General features: G+C 46.5%; 1 protein-coding gene across 1 annotated transcript in view; it reads right to left on the bottom strand.

The window, feature by feature from the left end:
• Positions 1-11,493, bottom strand: part of LOC143927161 (vomeronasal type-2 receptor 116-like) — a 53,945-nt gene extending 42,452 nt beyond the window's left edge. The window contains exon 1 of the mRNA XM_077451110.1: positions 10,744-11,493. Coding sequence (XP_077307236.1) covers positions 10,744-11,493 — 750 coding nt within the window. The remainder of the gene's footprint in view (positions 1-10,743) is intronic.
• Positions 11,494-17,513: the final 6,020 nt, after the last annotated feature.

Here is a 17,513-nt window from a genome sequence, read left to right as displayed (position 1 = left end):
ATTATTTCTGTAGCCTTGCCGCCACCGGACCAATCAGGCACAGGCACCTTTTAGGTGTCATCGGTTGCTAGGAGGCTTCTGTGCTCTGTATGGTCCTGAGTCGGCCGTGCTGTATAAATACAAGGTGCTCGTTTTGTGTCATATGTCCCAATAGGTTTTTTGAGTATATACGCGCTCCGGGTGCGGTGATGAGGTCTGCCTGATTAGTAGATTAATGCATCTTAGTTGGAGATGTGTGCTGGATATCATTTAAAAATGCCCCACTATCCATGTAGCTTCTGGCCAATGGGAGATGCAGGGACGGATGGTGTCATCTGTCGCTAGGCTTCTCTGATTGGTTGACAGCGGGAGTGGAGGTGATATATATATATATATATTTGTCTATGAATCGTGTAGCTGAGCTCTCAGTTGAAGTCCATGCGACGAAACCGGTCAGAGTGTTGCTTACACGATACTACAGCGAAATGACGCCCTGCGCTCTACAGCCCTCCGAGATCTAACCAGCGGTGAGAGATACTTCCTGCAGGACCAAAGTGCTTCTGGAAACAGCTGAGTATAGCGAGAGCGCCCCCTGCATGTGTTCATTCATTGATGCTGATTACCTTTTATGTGGTGTACGCGGCTTTTACCTAAGGGGTGATTTTATTTGTATTGGGGAACTTTGTTTGAATAAAAGGTATATTAGCCCTTGTACACACGGTCGGACATTCTGACAACCAAATTTGTCCGAAACTGTTGCACACACACGGTCGGACAAAGTTGTCGGACAATCCGATCGTTCAGAACGTGATGACGTACTTTCGTTACAACGGGACTACGTTCAGGCTAGTAGCCAATAGCTTTGGTCTAGGAATTTGATCTGAGCATGCGTGGCACTTTGTTCGATCGGAATTCTCTACACACGATCGGATCATGTTGTCGGAAAATTTTATAGCCCAGCTGGAAAACTTGGTCTGTCGGAAACAGTCCGATGGAGCCCACACACAGTCGGATTATCCGACAACACGGTCCTATAGGACATTGTCCATCAGAATGTCCGACCGTGTGTACAAGGGCTTACTCTATATGCAAATCTGTTTTGCCTTATATGTTAACCCCCCGCATTCCTGGTAAAATATGGTGAGGAGGAAATAGGAAGATTTCTTTGATGTATATTGGATATCTACTTGATGAGGAAAGTCTTTTCTCTGCACACCTGGTGATGTATGATGAGGAGGAGGAAATAAGACACAACTAATGGTCTGCAAGCTTTGATTGAGTGTCTCCTTACCCACTTTTTTCTGGTGAGTCCTCCCCAGAGGGAGTGTGCAAAGCATGTGGTGAATTGTATATCTGGTGACAGGCGCACCCTTCGTTATTAACCCTGTGCTTTCCAGTCTTTACCAACTCTTCATATGAACTGTATATCACTTCACTATGCATCCAAATTCGATCTTAAGGGGGATGGCACATTATTGAGGATTTTCATGATTGGACTAATCTCTGATTTTTTTTATTTTTTTAGCGCTGTTTTAGTAATTTTATTCTCAGCATTTGCACTGCGTTTATATATTTTTACTAACCCTTTGATATATATCTACATACAACACTCACTGGCCACTTCATTAGGTACAGCTGTTCAATGGCATGGTAACACAAATTGCTAATCAGCCAATCACATGGATTAAGGCATCTAGAAATGGTGAAGACGACTTGTCAAAGTTCAAACCGAGCATCAGAATGGTTATCTTCTTTACTGATTTCCATACTATGGTTCTCTATGATGTACACCAATTTGCGCCATTGAACTAAATGACTTAACCGCTAGCCGACCAGCCGCCCGTCAATTATGCAGCGACATGTCAGCTCTCTCCCGCAAATCGCTGTAGCTGCGCGTCTTCCCTTTAAACAGCTATAGCGGCTGGGGGACCCCGATGCAGGTGGCCGGTAAGTGCGATGTCCACCAGCCAATGCGCGATCGTGGGCCACGAGAGCCAGAATGGGGGGATGTGTGCGTGTAAACGCACACTTCCCCATTCTGTCAGTAGAGGAGAGACGGATCATCTCCCTCACTAGCTAGGAGCAGCGATCTGGCTCCTCCTCCTCTAGTCAGTCACATCCCCCTACAGTTAGAAACACCTCTCAGGAAACACATTTAACCCCTTGATTGCCGCCTAGTGTCAACCCTTTCCCAATGACATTTATACAGTAATCAGTGCATTTTTATAGCTCTGATCGCTGTATAAATGTCAATGGTTCCAAAAATGTATCAAACGTGTCCCTTCTGTCCACCGCAATGTCGCAGTCCCACTAAAAATCGCAGGTTTACTGTTAAAAAAAAAATATATGTATAATAATAAAAATGCCATACATATATTCCCTATTTTATAGACGCTATAACTTTTGCGCAAACTAATCAATATACGCGTATAGCAATTTTTTTTTTACCAAAAATATGTAGAAGAACACATATCAGCCTAAACTGAGGAAGAATATTGCTTTGTTTTCAAAATTGTCACACTTTTTTTATTTATAGCACAAGAAATAAAAACTGCAGAGATGATCAAATTCCACCAAAAGAAAGCTCTATTTGTGGGAAAAAAAGGACGCCAATTTTGTTTGGGTACAACGTCACACGGCCGCACAATTGTCAGTTAAAATGACGCAGTGCCGAAACGCAAAAATGGCCTGGTCATTAGGGGGCAAATCCTTCCAGGGCTCAAGTGGTTAAAGAGGATAGGGTTGTTGCCAGCCCAGACAGTTTAGCTCACGAGGGGGTGTCTGGGACAGTCGATAAACCCTTTACCTCCACCATAGATCGAATTTCAGGAAGCCTACAGCGCCTTGCAAAAGTATTCACCCTCTTGTCATTTTTCGTGTTTTGTTGCCCCACATCCTGGAATTAACATGGATTGCTTGAGGATTTGCATCATTTAATTTACAGAACACGCCCACAACTTTGAAGAATTTTTATTTTTTTATTGTGAAGCAAACAACAATAGGACAAAATAACAGAAAAAAATCTATGTGCAAAACTATTCACCCCCCTAAAGTCAATACTTTGTAGAGCCACCTTTTGCAGCTATCACAGCTCCGAGTCTCTTTGGATAAGTCTATATGAGTCTTGCCACATCTCACCACTGGGATTTTTGCCCATTCCTCCTGGTAAAACTGCTCCAGCTCCTTCAAGTTGGATGTTTGCACTTGTGAACAGTAATCTTTAAGTCTGACCACAGATTTTCTATTGAATTGAGGTCTGGGCTTTGACTAGGCCATTCCAACACATTTCCATGTTTCCCCTTAAACCACTCAAGTGCTGCTTTAGCAGTGATTGGGGTCATTGTCCTACTGGAAGGTGAACCTCCGTCCTAGCCTCAAATCACACACCGAGTGCTATAGGTTTTGCTCAAGAATATCCCTGTATTTAGCACCATCCATCTTTCCCTCAACTCTGACCAGTTTCCCAGTCCTGACTGAGGAAAAACATCCCCACAGCATGATGCTGCCATCACCATGTTTCACTGTGGGGATGGTGTTCTTTGGGTGATGTGATGTGATGTGTTGGATTTGCGCCAGACATAGCGTTTCTTTGATGGCCAAAAAAGATCAATTTAATCTCATCAGACCAGAGCACCTTCCTCCATACATCAGACCAGATCACCTTCCTCCATACATCAGACCAGAGCCCCTTCCTTCATATATTTTGGGAGTCTCCCACATGCCTTTTCACAAACTCAAAACATGCCATTTTTTTTTGCTGAAAGTAATGTCTTTCTTCTGGCCACTCTGTCATAAAGCCCAACTCTATAGAGCGGGCGGCTTATTGTCGTCCTATGTACAGATACTCCAGTCTCTGCTGTGGAACTCCGCAGCTCCTCCAGGGTTACCTTAGGTCTCTGTGCTCCTCTCTGATTAATGCCCTCCTTGCCCGGTCCATGAGTTTTGGTGTGCGCCCGTCTCTTGGCAGGTTTGCTGTTGTGCCATGTTTTTTCCATTTGGTTATGATAGATTTGATGATGCTCCTAGGGAATCATCAAAGATTTGGATATTTTTTTATGATCTAACCCTGACTTCTCAACAACATTGTCCCTTACATGTTTGGAGAGTTCCTTGGTCTTCATGGCGGTGTTTGATTAGTGGTGCCTCTTGCTTAGGTGTTGCAGCCTCTGGGGCCTTTCACAAAGGTGTGTGTATATGTAATGACAGATCATGTGACACTTAGATTGCACAAAGGTGGACATCATTTCATTAATTGTGTGACTTCTTAAGGTAATTGGTTGCACCAGAGCTTTTTATGGGCTTCATAACAAAGGGGGTGAATACATACGCACATGCCAATTATCAGTTTTATGTATATATTTTTCAAATTTTACTTCACCAACTTAGACTATTGTGTTCTGATCCATCACATACAGGGGGGCAAAAAAGTATTTAGTCAGCCACCAATTGTGCAAGTTCTCCCACTTAAAAAGATGAGAGAGGCCTATAATTGTCATCATAGGTATCACCTCAACTATGAGAGACAAAATGTGGAAATAAATCCATACTAGGGATGAGCCGAACCCCCCCGCCCCCCCCCCCCCCCCCCCGGTTCGGTTTGCACCAGAACATTCCAACGGACCGAAAATTTGTGCGCACTTTAGAACCCCATTGAAGTCTATGAGACTCGAACATTTGAAATAAAAAGTGCTAATTTTAATGGCTAATATGCAAGATATTGTCCTAAAAAGGGTTTGGGGACCTGGCTCCTGCCCCAGGGGAAAATTACATTTAACAGAAAAAAAGTCATTTAAAACTGCTTGCGGTTTTAATGTAATATCTGGTTCCGGCAATATGGATGAAAATCATTGAGAAAAATGGCATAGGTAGCCCCCCCTGCCCATTACCAGCCCCTTTGGGTTTCGAGCGCGTGTCAAGGTAGGCGGGGCCCGCAACGGAGACGTCGCGGGCTCCGCCGCCTGGAATGGACTTAAAGGGGAACCCCAACGCCGAAAAAAATCGGCGTGGGGGTCCCCCCAAAGTCCACAACAGACCCTTGTCCGAGCACGCTACCCGGCCGGCCAGGAAAGGGGGGCGAGCGAGCGCGCCCCCCCTCCTGAGCCGTACCAGGTCGCGTGCCCTCAACATGGGGGGTGCCTTGGGGAAGGGGGGGCCGCGCGGCCCCCCCACCCCAAAGCACCTTGTCCCCATGTTGATGAGGACAAGGGCCTCTTCCCGACAACCCTGGCCGTTGGTTGTCGGGGTCTGCGGGCGGGGGGCTTATCGGAATCCAGGAGCCCCCTTTAATAAGGGGGCCCCCGGATACCGGCCCCCCACCCTATGTGAATGAGTATGGGGTACAATGTACCCCTACCCATTCACCTGTAAAATAAAAGTACCCAAAAAAAACCACAACACACGAGATAAAATATTTTATTGCACAGCCCCGGGGGTCTTCCGTCTTCGGGGGTCTTCTCGCCGTACTCCTCCGCTATCTTCTTGTAGCTCTTTTGCTAGCGGAGGAGTCCGGCTTTCTTCCTCCCCGCCGCCGGCCTCTTCTCCCGACTTCGGGGGTCTTGTCCCTCTCTTCGGTTCTTCTGCCGGGCCACCGCGCCTTCTTATAGCTCTTTTAGAGGCGGTGGCCCGGTCTTCTGTCGCCGCCTTCCGTTCTTCTTCTTCTTCTTCTTCTTCTTCTTCTGACACGTCGTTGTTCGTCAAACTGTCCGCTGAAACTGTCCGCTGAAAGCCCACACATGAGCGGACTGTCCGCTGAAACACTGTTCAGCGGACAAAGTTGAGCGAACAGTCCCCGCGTGTGTACGCGGCCTAAGTCCTCACAGTTACTCTCAGTGGGCGCAGGAACGGGCCCTGCTGTGAAATATTATATCAAGAATTGTAATTACATGCCCCTGTTAAACAGGGGCTGAAAAAGTGGGCCTTAGGCACTGCTTTCTGGTGCCACAACACTGCAATCTCCCCCAGATACTCTAGTTGGAGTGCAGGAATGAGCCCTGCTGCAAAGCATTGCATCAAAAATTGTAATTACACATCCCTGTTAAACAGGGGCTGAAAAATTGGGCCTATACACTGCAACCTCTACCATATACTCTAGTTGGAGTGCAGGAATGAGCCCTGCTGCAAAGCATTGCATCGAAAATTGTAATTACACGCCTATGTTAAACAGGGGCTGAAAAATTGAGCTGGTGGCATCACCCAGAACCAAAAATGTTCTTCCAAGATATCAGCGGAGGAGGAAGAGGATAGACAGTCAATATAACAGGACAGTCACTCAGCATCAGCATAGGCAGTCTTGAAGGGATGTGATATTTCCCAAAAAATTATTTGGTTACATCAGCTTCAGGTGCTTGGTAGCTGGTGCTGATCCAAGACTGATTCATCTTGATGAAGGTCAGTCGATCAACTGATTCGGTGGACAGGCGCACCCTGTGATCGGTAACAAAGCCACCAGCAGCACTGAAGGTGCGTTCCGAAAGAACGCTGGATATAGGACAGACCAGTATCTCAATTGCATACTGTGCAAGCTCTGGCCAGTGATCCATCCTCAAGACCCAGTAAGCCAGAGGATTTTCGGTGGGAAAGGTGTCCAAGTCTGACCTTGCGCCTAGGTATTCCTGCACCGTGTAAATCAGACGCTGGCGATGGTTGCTGGAACCGATCATACCTTGGGGCTGCGGACTAAAAAATTGTCTGAATGCATCGGTCAGGCGGCCACCTTCTCCACCGCTCCTTCTGACCGATGCCTCAGCAACACATTGTCCAGGACCAGGAGTTTGTAACCTCCCAGTCTCTGGGAACGCGTTGTACAGACCTTTCTGCAAGGCCTCCCGGAGATGTCTCATCCTCTGCTCCCTCTACGATGGCAGGATAAGGTCGGCAACCTTATCCTTGTACCGTGGATTAAGGAGAGTGGCCAGCCAGTAATGGTCCCTCTCCTTGATCCTAAAAATACGAGGATCCTTCCGCAGGCTTTGCAGGATCAGGGAGGCCGTGCAGCGTAGGTTAGCTGAGGCATTTGGTCCGGAGTCCTCTGGGTCACTAAGGACAACATGATCCGCAGCTACCTCCTCCCAGCCACGTACAAGTCCACGGGTTTCTTGGGACTGTAAATCATCCCTACAAGACTGCTGCTGCTGCTGCTGAGTGCCAGGCTCCACCTCCATGCTGACACAATCTTCCTCTTCCTCTTCCTCTGTGATGGGTGGGACAGCAGGAACACTGTCTGAATAAAGGGGGCCTTGAGAGGCAAGGAAGTCCTCCTCTTTCTGCCTCAAGTGCCCTGTCCATTATTCCACGCAGCGTATGCTCCAACAGGTGGACAAGAGGTACAGTGTCACTGATGCATGCACTGTCACTGCTCACCATCCGGCCTGCCCCTGCAGAGCTGACAAAATATCTGCCCCAGTGTGGCTCCTGTCCCCCAAACAAACAAGCGCAAGCATGGCATTGCTTTGCCTGCATACTTGCGTAGCCCCTTGAACGCCTATTTAGCACCGCTGGTTCCAAAAACAGAGCACTGGAAGAGGCCATGGAGGAAGAAGAGGAGGGGGTGGAAGAGAGAGGTGTGTCACAACCAGTAGTAGCATTTTGGAGGCGTGGTGGCGGAACAACCTCCAACACTACTGCACCTTGTCCTGCATCCTTCCCAGCTGCCAGAAGAGTGACCCAATGGGCCGTGAAAGACAGGTAACGTCCCTGTCCATGCCTGCTGGACCATGAGTCAGCGGTAATATGCACCTTACCGCTGACCGCCCTGTCCAGCGAGGCAAGGACATTGCCTTCCACATGCCGGTAGAGAGCCGGAATTGCCTTCCGTGAGAAAAAGTGTCGTTTGGGGACCTGCCACTGAGGAACTGCACATTGCACAAACTCACGGAAGGGGGCCGAGTCTACCAACTGAAAAGGCAGCAGTTGAAGTGCTAGCAATTTAGCCAAGCTAGCATTCAACCACTGGGCATGTGGATGGCTGGGAGAGAACTTCTTTCTATGGTCCAGCAGCAGGGGCAGGGAAATTTGCCTGCTACAATCGGACGTGGGTGTACTGCTAGCAGAGTGCCCGCAAGAACTTGACTGTGACACACCTAATTCTACACCTTCATTCCTCTCAGTGCAGGTTTCAGAGAGGACTGAAGGCCTAGTGTGGTTGGAGATCCCAGCTGATGAGGAGCAAGGAGAGATCCGCTTTGTTCTTTGGTGTGGGTCTTTGAGGTAAGCTTGCCAACGGGCTGCATGGCAAGTCAACATCTGTCTGGTCAAGCATGTGGTGCCCAAGCGGCTGATGTTTTGGCCACGCGAGATACACTTGAGACATATGTTGTAAATAGCAGCGGCGCGATCTGATGCACTCGTCTCAAAAAAGGCCCACACCAAATAACTTTTAGAATAACGTGCAGAGGCAGCGCCCTGCACAGGCGGAGCTCTGCGGTGTGATTCAGTTGGTGTGCTGCCCCTAAGCTGGCCCCCGGAGGGCATCCTGCCTCGTTGGAGATGTGCCTCCTCCTCCTCTCTCCTACCAGGCACCCACGTGGAGTCAATGCCCTCATCATCCCCCACCTCTTCATCACTGGAGCAAACCTGGCAGTATGCTGCAGCTTGTATAACATGACTGCTAGATTGCTGTCTTTCTTGAGCATCCCCTCTCTCTCCGCTCACGCTATTGCCTTCCTCTAGCTGAGTAACATCATCAGAGCCTACAAAACACTTGGCATCCTCCTGGAGCATGTACCCAACACTGTGCTTATACAGTTTGGGGGACTCCTCAGGAGGACGTGGTGGGCCTAAGGAAGGAGTCACTGATGATGACATTGAGACGAGGGAAGAGGATGCGTTGGCAGCTGCTTTGCTTTGCTAGTACCCTGAGCCTGGGTGAGAGAGGATGAGGGGGATGAAGAGGGCTTGGTCATCCACTCTACCAAGTCTTCAGCATGATGAGGCTCAACACGTCCAGCTGCCGAAAATAAGGACAAGCGTGTCCCATGGCCACATGCTGATGATGATGCACAGCGTCCACGACCAACACTGTTGTCTCTAGACACAGAGCATGCTTGCCCTCTTTTATTGGCCTGTCTGCCTCTCCTTGTTGGCCTTCCAGACATGGTAATGGCCTGCAGGGAGATGGTTAAACCAGCAATTGGGTAGAGTATATTGTGCTGGAGGCACAAAACACCCACTAACTCCCGCAGATGCCTTTATTATAGAACACCAGTAATAAAGGGTAGATACAGGTGTATATTGTGCTGTGCTGGAGGCACACAACAACCACTAACTCCTGCAGATGGCTCAATTAGAGAAGAGCAATATAGGTAGCTACAGGTGTATACTGCGCTGGAGGCACACAACACCATCTAACTCCTGCAGATGGCTCAATTAGAGAACAGCAATGAAGGGTAGATACAGGTGTATTCTGCGGGGCTGGCACACAGACAACACCCAGTCACCCACTAACTCCTGCAGATGGCAGATGGCTCAATTAGAGAATACTCAGAACAGCAATGAAGGGTAGATACAGATGTATTGTGCGGTTAAGGCACACAGACAACATCCACTATCTCCTGCAGATGCCGGAACACTACACAAGGCCGCCGTGCTGGCGGCCTTATATAGTGTGGGGTGTGTACAACACAGCCTGAGCTATAATTGGCCACAGGCATCCTGCCTGTGGCCAATCATGGCTCTCCACGCTGCCGGCGCTGTGATTGGCCAAGCATGCGGGGTCACAGTGCATGCATGGCCAATCATGAGCCAGCAATGCACTGCGATGGCGCAGTGCATTGTTGGCCGTGAGTGCCACGCGAATTTGGCGCTAACGGCCCACAGAGTTCTGGCTTCGCCGAACAGTCGAACAGCCGGTGTTCAAGTCGAACATGCGTTCAACTCGAACACCAAGCTCATCCCTAATCCAGACAATCACATTGTCAGATTTTTTAAAGAAAACCGATGGAGCAAAAACTACGCATGCTCTGAAGCAAGTACGAGACAGCAGCTATTGGCCACTGGCTATTGAATTTCCTTTTTCTAGTCCCGTCCTACGTGATGTACGTCATCGCATTCTAGACGTTAGGACTTTGGTGCCATCGTGTGTAGGCAAGACTGTTTCAGCGTTTCAGAAATGGTCGTGTGTACGCGGCATCACTTTCGTGAGAGTTTGCCAGGAAGGGGGGATGAGTCATAAGAAGTCCAATGAAAGCTGCAGAGCTTGAGGTGTGCCTCTGTGTGTCTGTGTAAATCCAGGAAGTGAACAGGCAGCAGCTTCAGCTGCCCACAGTTTAAATGGATGCAGCCAGACTCAGCGGAGGGAGATTTCTGCAGCATATTTGCTATGCTACACAGAATCACAGTATATATAAAATAATATGCAAAGTGGTTGGAGGGAAACTTCAGAATGGCAAAGATGTTTTTATTACAAATTATGTGTGCAGACTACAGTTCCTCTTTGATGTGTCTCCTAACAGGGTGTATACAAAGCAATTAGTAAAAAATAAAAAATAAATATATAAATATATATATATATATATATATATATGTGTGTGTGTGTGTGTGTGTGTGTGTGTGTGTGTGTGTGTGTATGTATGTATATATGTATATATATATATATATATATATATATATATATATATATATATATGACCAAAAATATCCCATCACATTTGCATTTTTCCTGATTGCCCAGACAGTGAGAGAGAGGAGAGAGATGGCCGATCATTCTGATAATTATTGTATAATATAGGACAGGGTCAGAGTAATATAAACACTTATTATCCAACTTACTCTGTGCTGGAATCCATTGTATTGAGATATTTTTTTCATGTAGTACATGTCATGTAGAGCTTTGGCCAGAACATATACAGCCGTGTATGCAAAGGAAGGTATTGGTGTATCTTCAGCAAATATGGAGGATGACTCTATTAAACCGGTACAAAATTCTGGCAAAAAAGAATACACTAAAGAAAAAAGATCATTTTTCTTTTTGTTTGGGGAAAGACAATGAAAAAAATAAAGCCAAATATCTTCCATTATTGGGTCATGTAAGCAGTGGGAGACGTTGACTCCATGTGGATAAATATTGACATTTATGGGCATTTGTTGTGGCCAAACAAATACGAAGCTGCAGTTGATCGCTATAGAGTCATTTATATTCGCAGTATTTAGTTTATTCCATGAAGGTGGTAAAATCAATGTGATCCGATTTAAAATCGAGTACATATAAGGAGTAAAAAAGTGCATTGTGGCAGTTCCACACACTATGACAACTTTAGCTGTTGAATTACCAAGAATATAATTGATGATGATATTCTGAAAATTATCTTTTTTAAAAACGTCTTGGATTTTAAGGATATATTCTGTACAGATCCCGTGTTGGCTCATCATCTTGCTCAGCTCTTGGGCCTCCTCATCACCGCTGCCATCCCATGCTGATAATATTCCAACCCAGTTCCACCCAAAATGCTGCAACAGTTTTATAAGGGCTGTATAATACAGCCGATCGTCTGGGGTCATACGGAATAAAGTTGGATACATTTTCCCATCACTCAGGCGAGGGTCGGTGGCTCGATAACTGATCTGGATAAGATATTGAGAACAATTTTAATGGGATGGAATTATACAGACCAGTGTTTCTCATCCGGGGTTCTGCGAGAATTCTTCAGGGGTTCATAGTTACATATAGTTACATAGTAGGTGAGGTTGAAAAAAGACACAAGTCCAACCTATGTGTGTGATTATATGTCATTATTACATTGTATATCCCTGTATGTTGCGGTTGTTCAAGTGCTTATCTAATAGTTTCTTTTTTTGTAAAGTTATGTTTATTAACCGTTTTTCAAACACTTACAACATATACAACACATGACCCATAGCCCCCCCTCCCCCCCTGACCCTTGTGCAGCCCTCCAATCAATACCAGACCTCAGACCATGTTTCTCAGCTGTATCCCATGAAAATCATGTTTCCCAAACAGTAATGACAAGTCCCAATCCTGTAGGCATAACAGAAAGACCCATAACGCACACCGCAGCATCCTGCCCCGTGCACCAATGGCTAACAAGGAATCCCAGCATCCTCTCCCCGCTCAATAATTTAATTCAAAGTATCTTTGGCGTCCAACCAGCCCTGCCATACCTTCTCAAATTTCTTGGGGCATCCCCTACTTAGGTATGTGGCCTTGTAAAGGGGTAGTGCCTTGTTAATCAAGCTTTTCCAATAGGACACAGTGGGTGGTTCAGGTTTTTTCCAATATAACAGGATAGCTTTTCGTGCATAAAACAAAGACAGAGATATCATAGTCCTCTGTGCCCTTCGAGGTGCCAACTCCTCCACCAGCCCGAGCAAACATACCGCGACTGTGATAGGAATCGGCACCGCAAGGACTGTTTGTATGGTGTCCGTCACTCCCTTCCAGAAGTCCTTAATCTGCTGGCACTGCCAAAATATATGATCAAAGCCAGCACGGTCCGCCGTACAACGCCAGCACCCCGCTGAACCCGTACCATACATTCCAGCTAGCCGTGCAGGAGTATAGTACACCCTGTATAGAATTTTAAATTGAATAAGTCTATCTCTTGCTGATACCAGGGTCTGAAACGGGTAATCCCACATGTCATCCCAATCCTCCCCTCCAAAATCTGTCACTAAAGCACTCCATGTGTCTCTACATTTCTGGATCATATTTGGCCTTTCAACGAACAACTCTTTGTAGACTGCGGACAGAGGCTTCAGCAAGTCCTCCGTCCGCAGCACCCTCTCCAGGGGAGTCACACCAAGCTCCACAGCGTCGGAACCGAACTGAGTGAGGAAGGCATGCCTCAGCTGGAGGTAGCAAAACAAATACCAATTAGGTAGATTGTATTTAGCTTTTAGTTGGTCAAACGTATATAGCCTCGTCCCCCCCCCCCACTACATGCCCCAGCTGTTTGATGCCAACCTTGGCCCAGATCACTGGGTCAGGAATCGCACCAAAATGCGACAAACGGGGATTGAACTAGAGAGGAGTATCCGGCGACCAACACCCCACCCTGTTCTTTATCAAAACCTGTGCCCTGTCCCACGCTCTCACCGTTGCTCACATTGAGGCCGTCAGAGAAGGGGAAGCCCTTGTACCCCTGTATACCAAGTAGGATAAACTCTCATACGAGCCCAGAAGGGCTGCCTCTAATACCGTAGCAGAGTCCCCGTCATCCCTTGTTAACCAACGCCGGGCGACTACCATCTGTCCAGCTATGAAATACTTAAAAAGATCTGGTAATGCTAAGCCACCTTGACCCCAGGGTTCCTGCAAAACACGGAGACTTATCCTGGGATGTGTGGCGGCCCATAAAAATGAACCAAATAAACTATTCACCCTTCTAAAAAAGAACAGGGAATCCAAATTGGTGAGTTTCGCAGAAAGTATAGGAACACCGGCAGGACTTTCATTTTAAGCAGATTCACTCTACCAATCAGGGACAGCGGCAAGTGTTTCCAAGTATCTAGTTGCACCTTAACCTTGGCCAGTAATGGAAGAAGATTTAGAGACATATAGTCACCTACCCTTGGTGATACCCGCACACCCAAATACTTGAACTCCTGCACCCATGCAATGGGAACCTTGACGGTCGCCAGAGCACGGGCCTCCCCATCAATAGCCATCACGTTGGACTTCTCCCAGTTAACTCGTAGCCCTGAGTATGTGGCAAATTTGTCCAGCACCTCAAACACTGCCTCCAAGGATGACCCTGCGTCCTGCAGAAAGAGAAGCATATCATCCGCATATAGCGCTATGCATTCCTTAATGCCCCCTACCTCCAATGCTCCAACCTCAGGGGACCTCCGAAAAGCTATTGCCAGGGGCTCTATTGCTAGAGCAAATAAGGATGGGGACAGCGGGCACCCTTGACGCGTGCCCCTGCCCACTTTAAACTGAGAGGAGATTGAGGTGCCTATTTTAATAACCGCCCCCGGGGATTGCTATAGAGCAGGGATATCCAGGTCACGAAAACCTCTCCAAAGCCCATGTGCCTCAGCACTGCCAGCATATACTTTATACCGCCCAATATTTTCTCAGGTATGTTCTTAATGCTCACTGACAGTCAGTATTGTCAGCTTGCATTAATACCCCGTGGTTCCTCTGTAGTTCTGTCTTCTATACAGTCAGGGGGTGGAGCAGGGAGTAGTGCGGAGAGTGGGATAATTTAGATGCTTATGCAAGTGCTGACCATGTGGCTGGATTGGCGGGTGAGCTCTTACTGTACTACTCCCAATTCAGCCGCTCTCTGCCACCACCCCCCCCCCCCCCCCCACACACACACACACACACAGACTCATCACAACTATAAGTTGTTATAAGACTTCTATAGCTGTGGTAATGCAGAGTGCAGGGTGGGGGAGAGCTGCTGGAGCACATGTCTGATTACTGGATCAGGAGATGAAAGCCGCCAGAGCACATGGCTGATATGGTTGGATCGGGTGGTGAAAGCTGTGGAGGGCAGGGAGTCCCCATGGCTGGATTAGGAGGTGAGAGCTGTGAGGGGCAAAGAGCCCCCAGGGAACATGGCACATGGCTAGATTAAGAGGGGAGAACTATGAAAGGCAGAGCCACCAGGGCACATGGCTGGATCGGGTGGTGAGAACTGTGAGGGGGCAAAGAGCCACCAGGGTACATGGCTGGATCAGGGGGTGAGAGCTGCGAGGGGCATAAAACCACCAGGGCACATGGCTGGATCAGGAGGTGAGAACTGGAGGGGGGGGGAGAGCCACCAGGGCCCATGGCTGGGTCGGGAGGTGAGAACTGTGAGGGGCAAAGAGCCACCAGGGCACATGGCTGGATCAGAGTGTGAGAGCTGTGAGGGGCAGAGAGCCACCATGGCACATGGCTGGGTCAGGAGGTGAGAAATGCAAGAGCCAGAGAACCACCAGGGCACATGGCTGGATTGGGGGGTGGATCGGGGGGTGAGATCACCTCCTTATCCAGCCATCAGCGATGAGCCCTGGTGGTTGGATCAGGAGGTGAGAGCTGCGTGGGGCAGAGAGCCACCAGGGCCCATGGAACATTGGGGGGCAAGAACTGCAGAGAGCCACCAGGGCACAGGGTACATGGCTGGATCAGGGGTGAAAGCTGCAAGCCTTTCGGTTTGAAAAAGTGTTGACTGAAGCCTCCTTACATGAAGTAGTAGTTAAAAAGCAGGACTTGAAACAGTAAGAACTCTTGTAAGCACTATAAGGTCAATTCACTAAAAAATATCCCATGAGATCATTGAATCATGTGACACATTTTCTCCAATGATCTCAAGAGATACTGAAAATGTCAATTCATTATCACCTCCTGGGTTAAACTTGTGCACAAACGGAAAATTTCATTTAGTTTCGGTTCATTGTCATTCGTAAAATACATCACTTCGTTCTGTTATATTCATTATGTTACGTTAATACGTTTTCGGATAATTCGTTATTATTCGTAGAGTGTCAAATTCATTTCATTCGTATTTGTTAAAATTCGCTATTTATTTATGTATAGACATTCGTGATAATGATTTGTAGTTTGGAAAGTCATTTGTTTATTGAATCTTTTAACACACACAATGACAACGTCTCTTCTCCTCGGCTTAAATACAATACAACACCCTTCTCACTCAGTTCTCAGGAATGCACTTTGCCAGTAATCCATCCTCCGGCACAAAATTTATTAGCTGATTGGTCTATAAGATTTACTTTGAGCTGACCTTTTGTTTCATTAGATCTTTAAAGTATTACCGAATCATGTCGAAATCATTAAAATTCATTCGTTATATTTCTTTCGTATTCGTTGTTATTTCTTTATTCAGACATTCGGATGCATCCGAATGTCCGAAAGATACAAAATTCGGCCGAATTTCGATTCGTTACGAAACGAATTGCACAAGCCTATCATGGGTTACATACCTCACAAGCCAGAAACACGAGGTAAATAACGAATAAAACAGCACTAAGTCAATTCACTAAAAGAAATACATAAATAAACAAATGCATTAGTTAAATAAGTCGCGGTCCAGGTATTACTCATGTGGTATTACTGCATGAGGCATTTAACCACTTAAGGACCGGGCCTATTTTCAGACTCAGTATTTACAAGTTAAAATAATTTTTTTTTGCTAGAAAATTACTTAGAACCCCCAAACATTATATATTTTTTTCAGACACCCTAGAGAATAAAATGACGGTTGATTCAATACTTTCTGTCACACCGTATTTGTGCAGCGGTCTTACAAGCTCACTTTTTTTTTGAAAAAATACACTTTTTATTTTGTTTTTCATTAACAATACATGCATGAGCAAGACACGTTGACAGATAAAGTAAACATATTACAGTAAAAGACAATAGTGGTTACAATGTATGGTATTGGTATCAGGTTAGTTTGGGCTAAGAACAATATGTGATGGTAAGTACCTAAAGCAATGTATCATCTACCCCCCTTAGACACCCCATTTGGGAGATAACTGTGTCATATGGGGGGGGGGGGGGGACAATATGCCCAAAGTTTAATTTGTGTTAGGTATGGTGTAATTGGTGCATCAGTTATGGAAGAAGGAACAAACATTGAATGGTGGTACAATAGTGTCCAAAGGAACGTTATCGACTCCAAGGTATAGTCTATCATTAGCAAGTAGATCTTATTTATTTATTTTTTTCAACTGCAGCCCTGTAATTTTATATATTTGATAGTTGTTTGAGTAAGAAGCCAGGGTTTCCATGCGGTGATGCATTTCGTAACAGTGTTATGTTGTAGAGCAGAGCTAAATTTGAATTCTTTAATTAGAGAAAGTTGAAATTTGACATCTGTGATTGTTGGCATTAGGGAGCTTCTACATTTGCACATAATTAGCAGTCTAGCCGCAAATAGTGTGTGCATTACTAGCGTTCTGAACTCTTTTGGAGAAGAGTATATTCCTAGGCTAAGAATGGCTAAAGATGGGGTCAGTTCTGTGCCCCATGATGTCAGAGATAAAGGTGAAATCCGCTTTCCAGAATGGGTACATTTGTGGGCACTCCCAGAGGATGTGGATTAGGGATCCAATAGAGGAACAGCCCCTCCAACAGAGATCGTCATCTAAATTTGCAAATTTATACATTTGGACTGGGGTGAGGTACCATCTATGGTGGAGTTTTTTGTGAAAGTTCCCAATATGCAATGCATTTAGAGGTTTTCAGATTGTATTGAATGGCTTTGCACCATTGGTAGTCAGAAAAGGAGGTTTGTAGATCTTTCTCATCTTTTATATGTTGATGTTTTAGCAAACTGGTCCTTGTTCTGCAAGGAGTTATACATAAGAGTGATCCCTTTGGCTTTAGGGGAGGTGGATGTCCAGAAGGACCACACTTTGTGTGGTAGTTTAGCCCATGGGGGAGGGTGATTTTTCAGGTATGAGGATATATGGTTGTGAGTAGTGATGGACGAACTTCCGACGGGACGTTTCGCAAACTCGAACTGCGAACGCGGCCAAAACTGCAGTTCGCTGCGGGCCCCATTGACTTTAATGGCAGGCGAACCTTAAAAACCTCCAGGTCATATTTTCAGGCACGAAATACT

The sequence above is a fragment of the Lithobates pipiens genome, unplaced genomic scaffold (genome assembly GCF_037356315.1).
Source record: "Lithobates pipiens isolate NorthernLeopardFrog02 unplaced genomic scaffold, aLitPip1_a1.2 Scaffold_23, whole genome shotgun sequence".
Taxonomy (NCBI): domain Eukaryota; kingdom Metazoa; phylum Chordata; class Amphibia; order Anura; family Ranidae; genus Lithobates; species Lithobates pipiens.
Note: the sequence above shows the minus strand (reverse complement) of the source record. Positions and strands in the feature narration are given on the sequence as shown.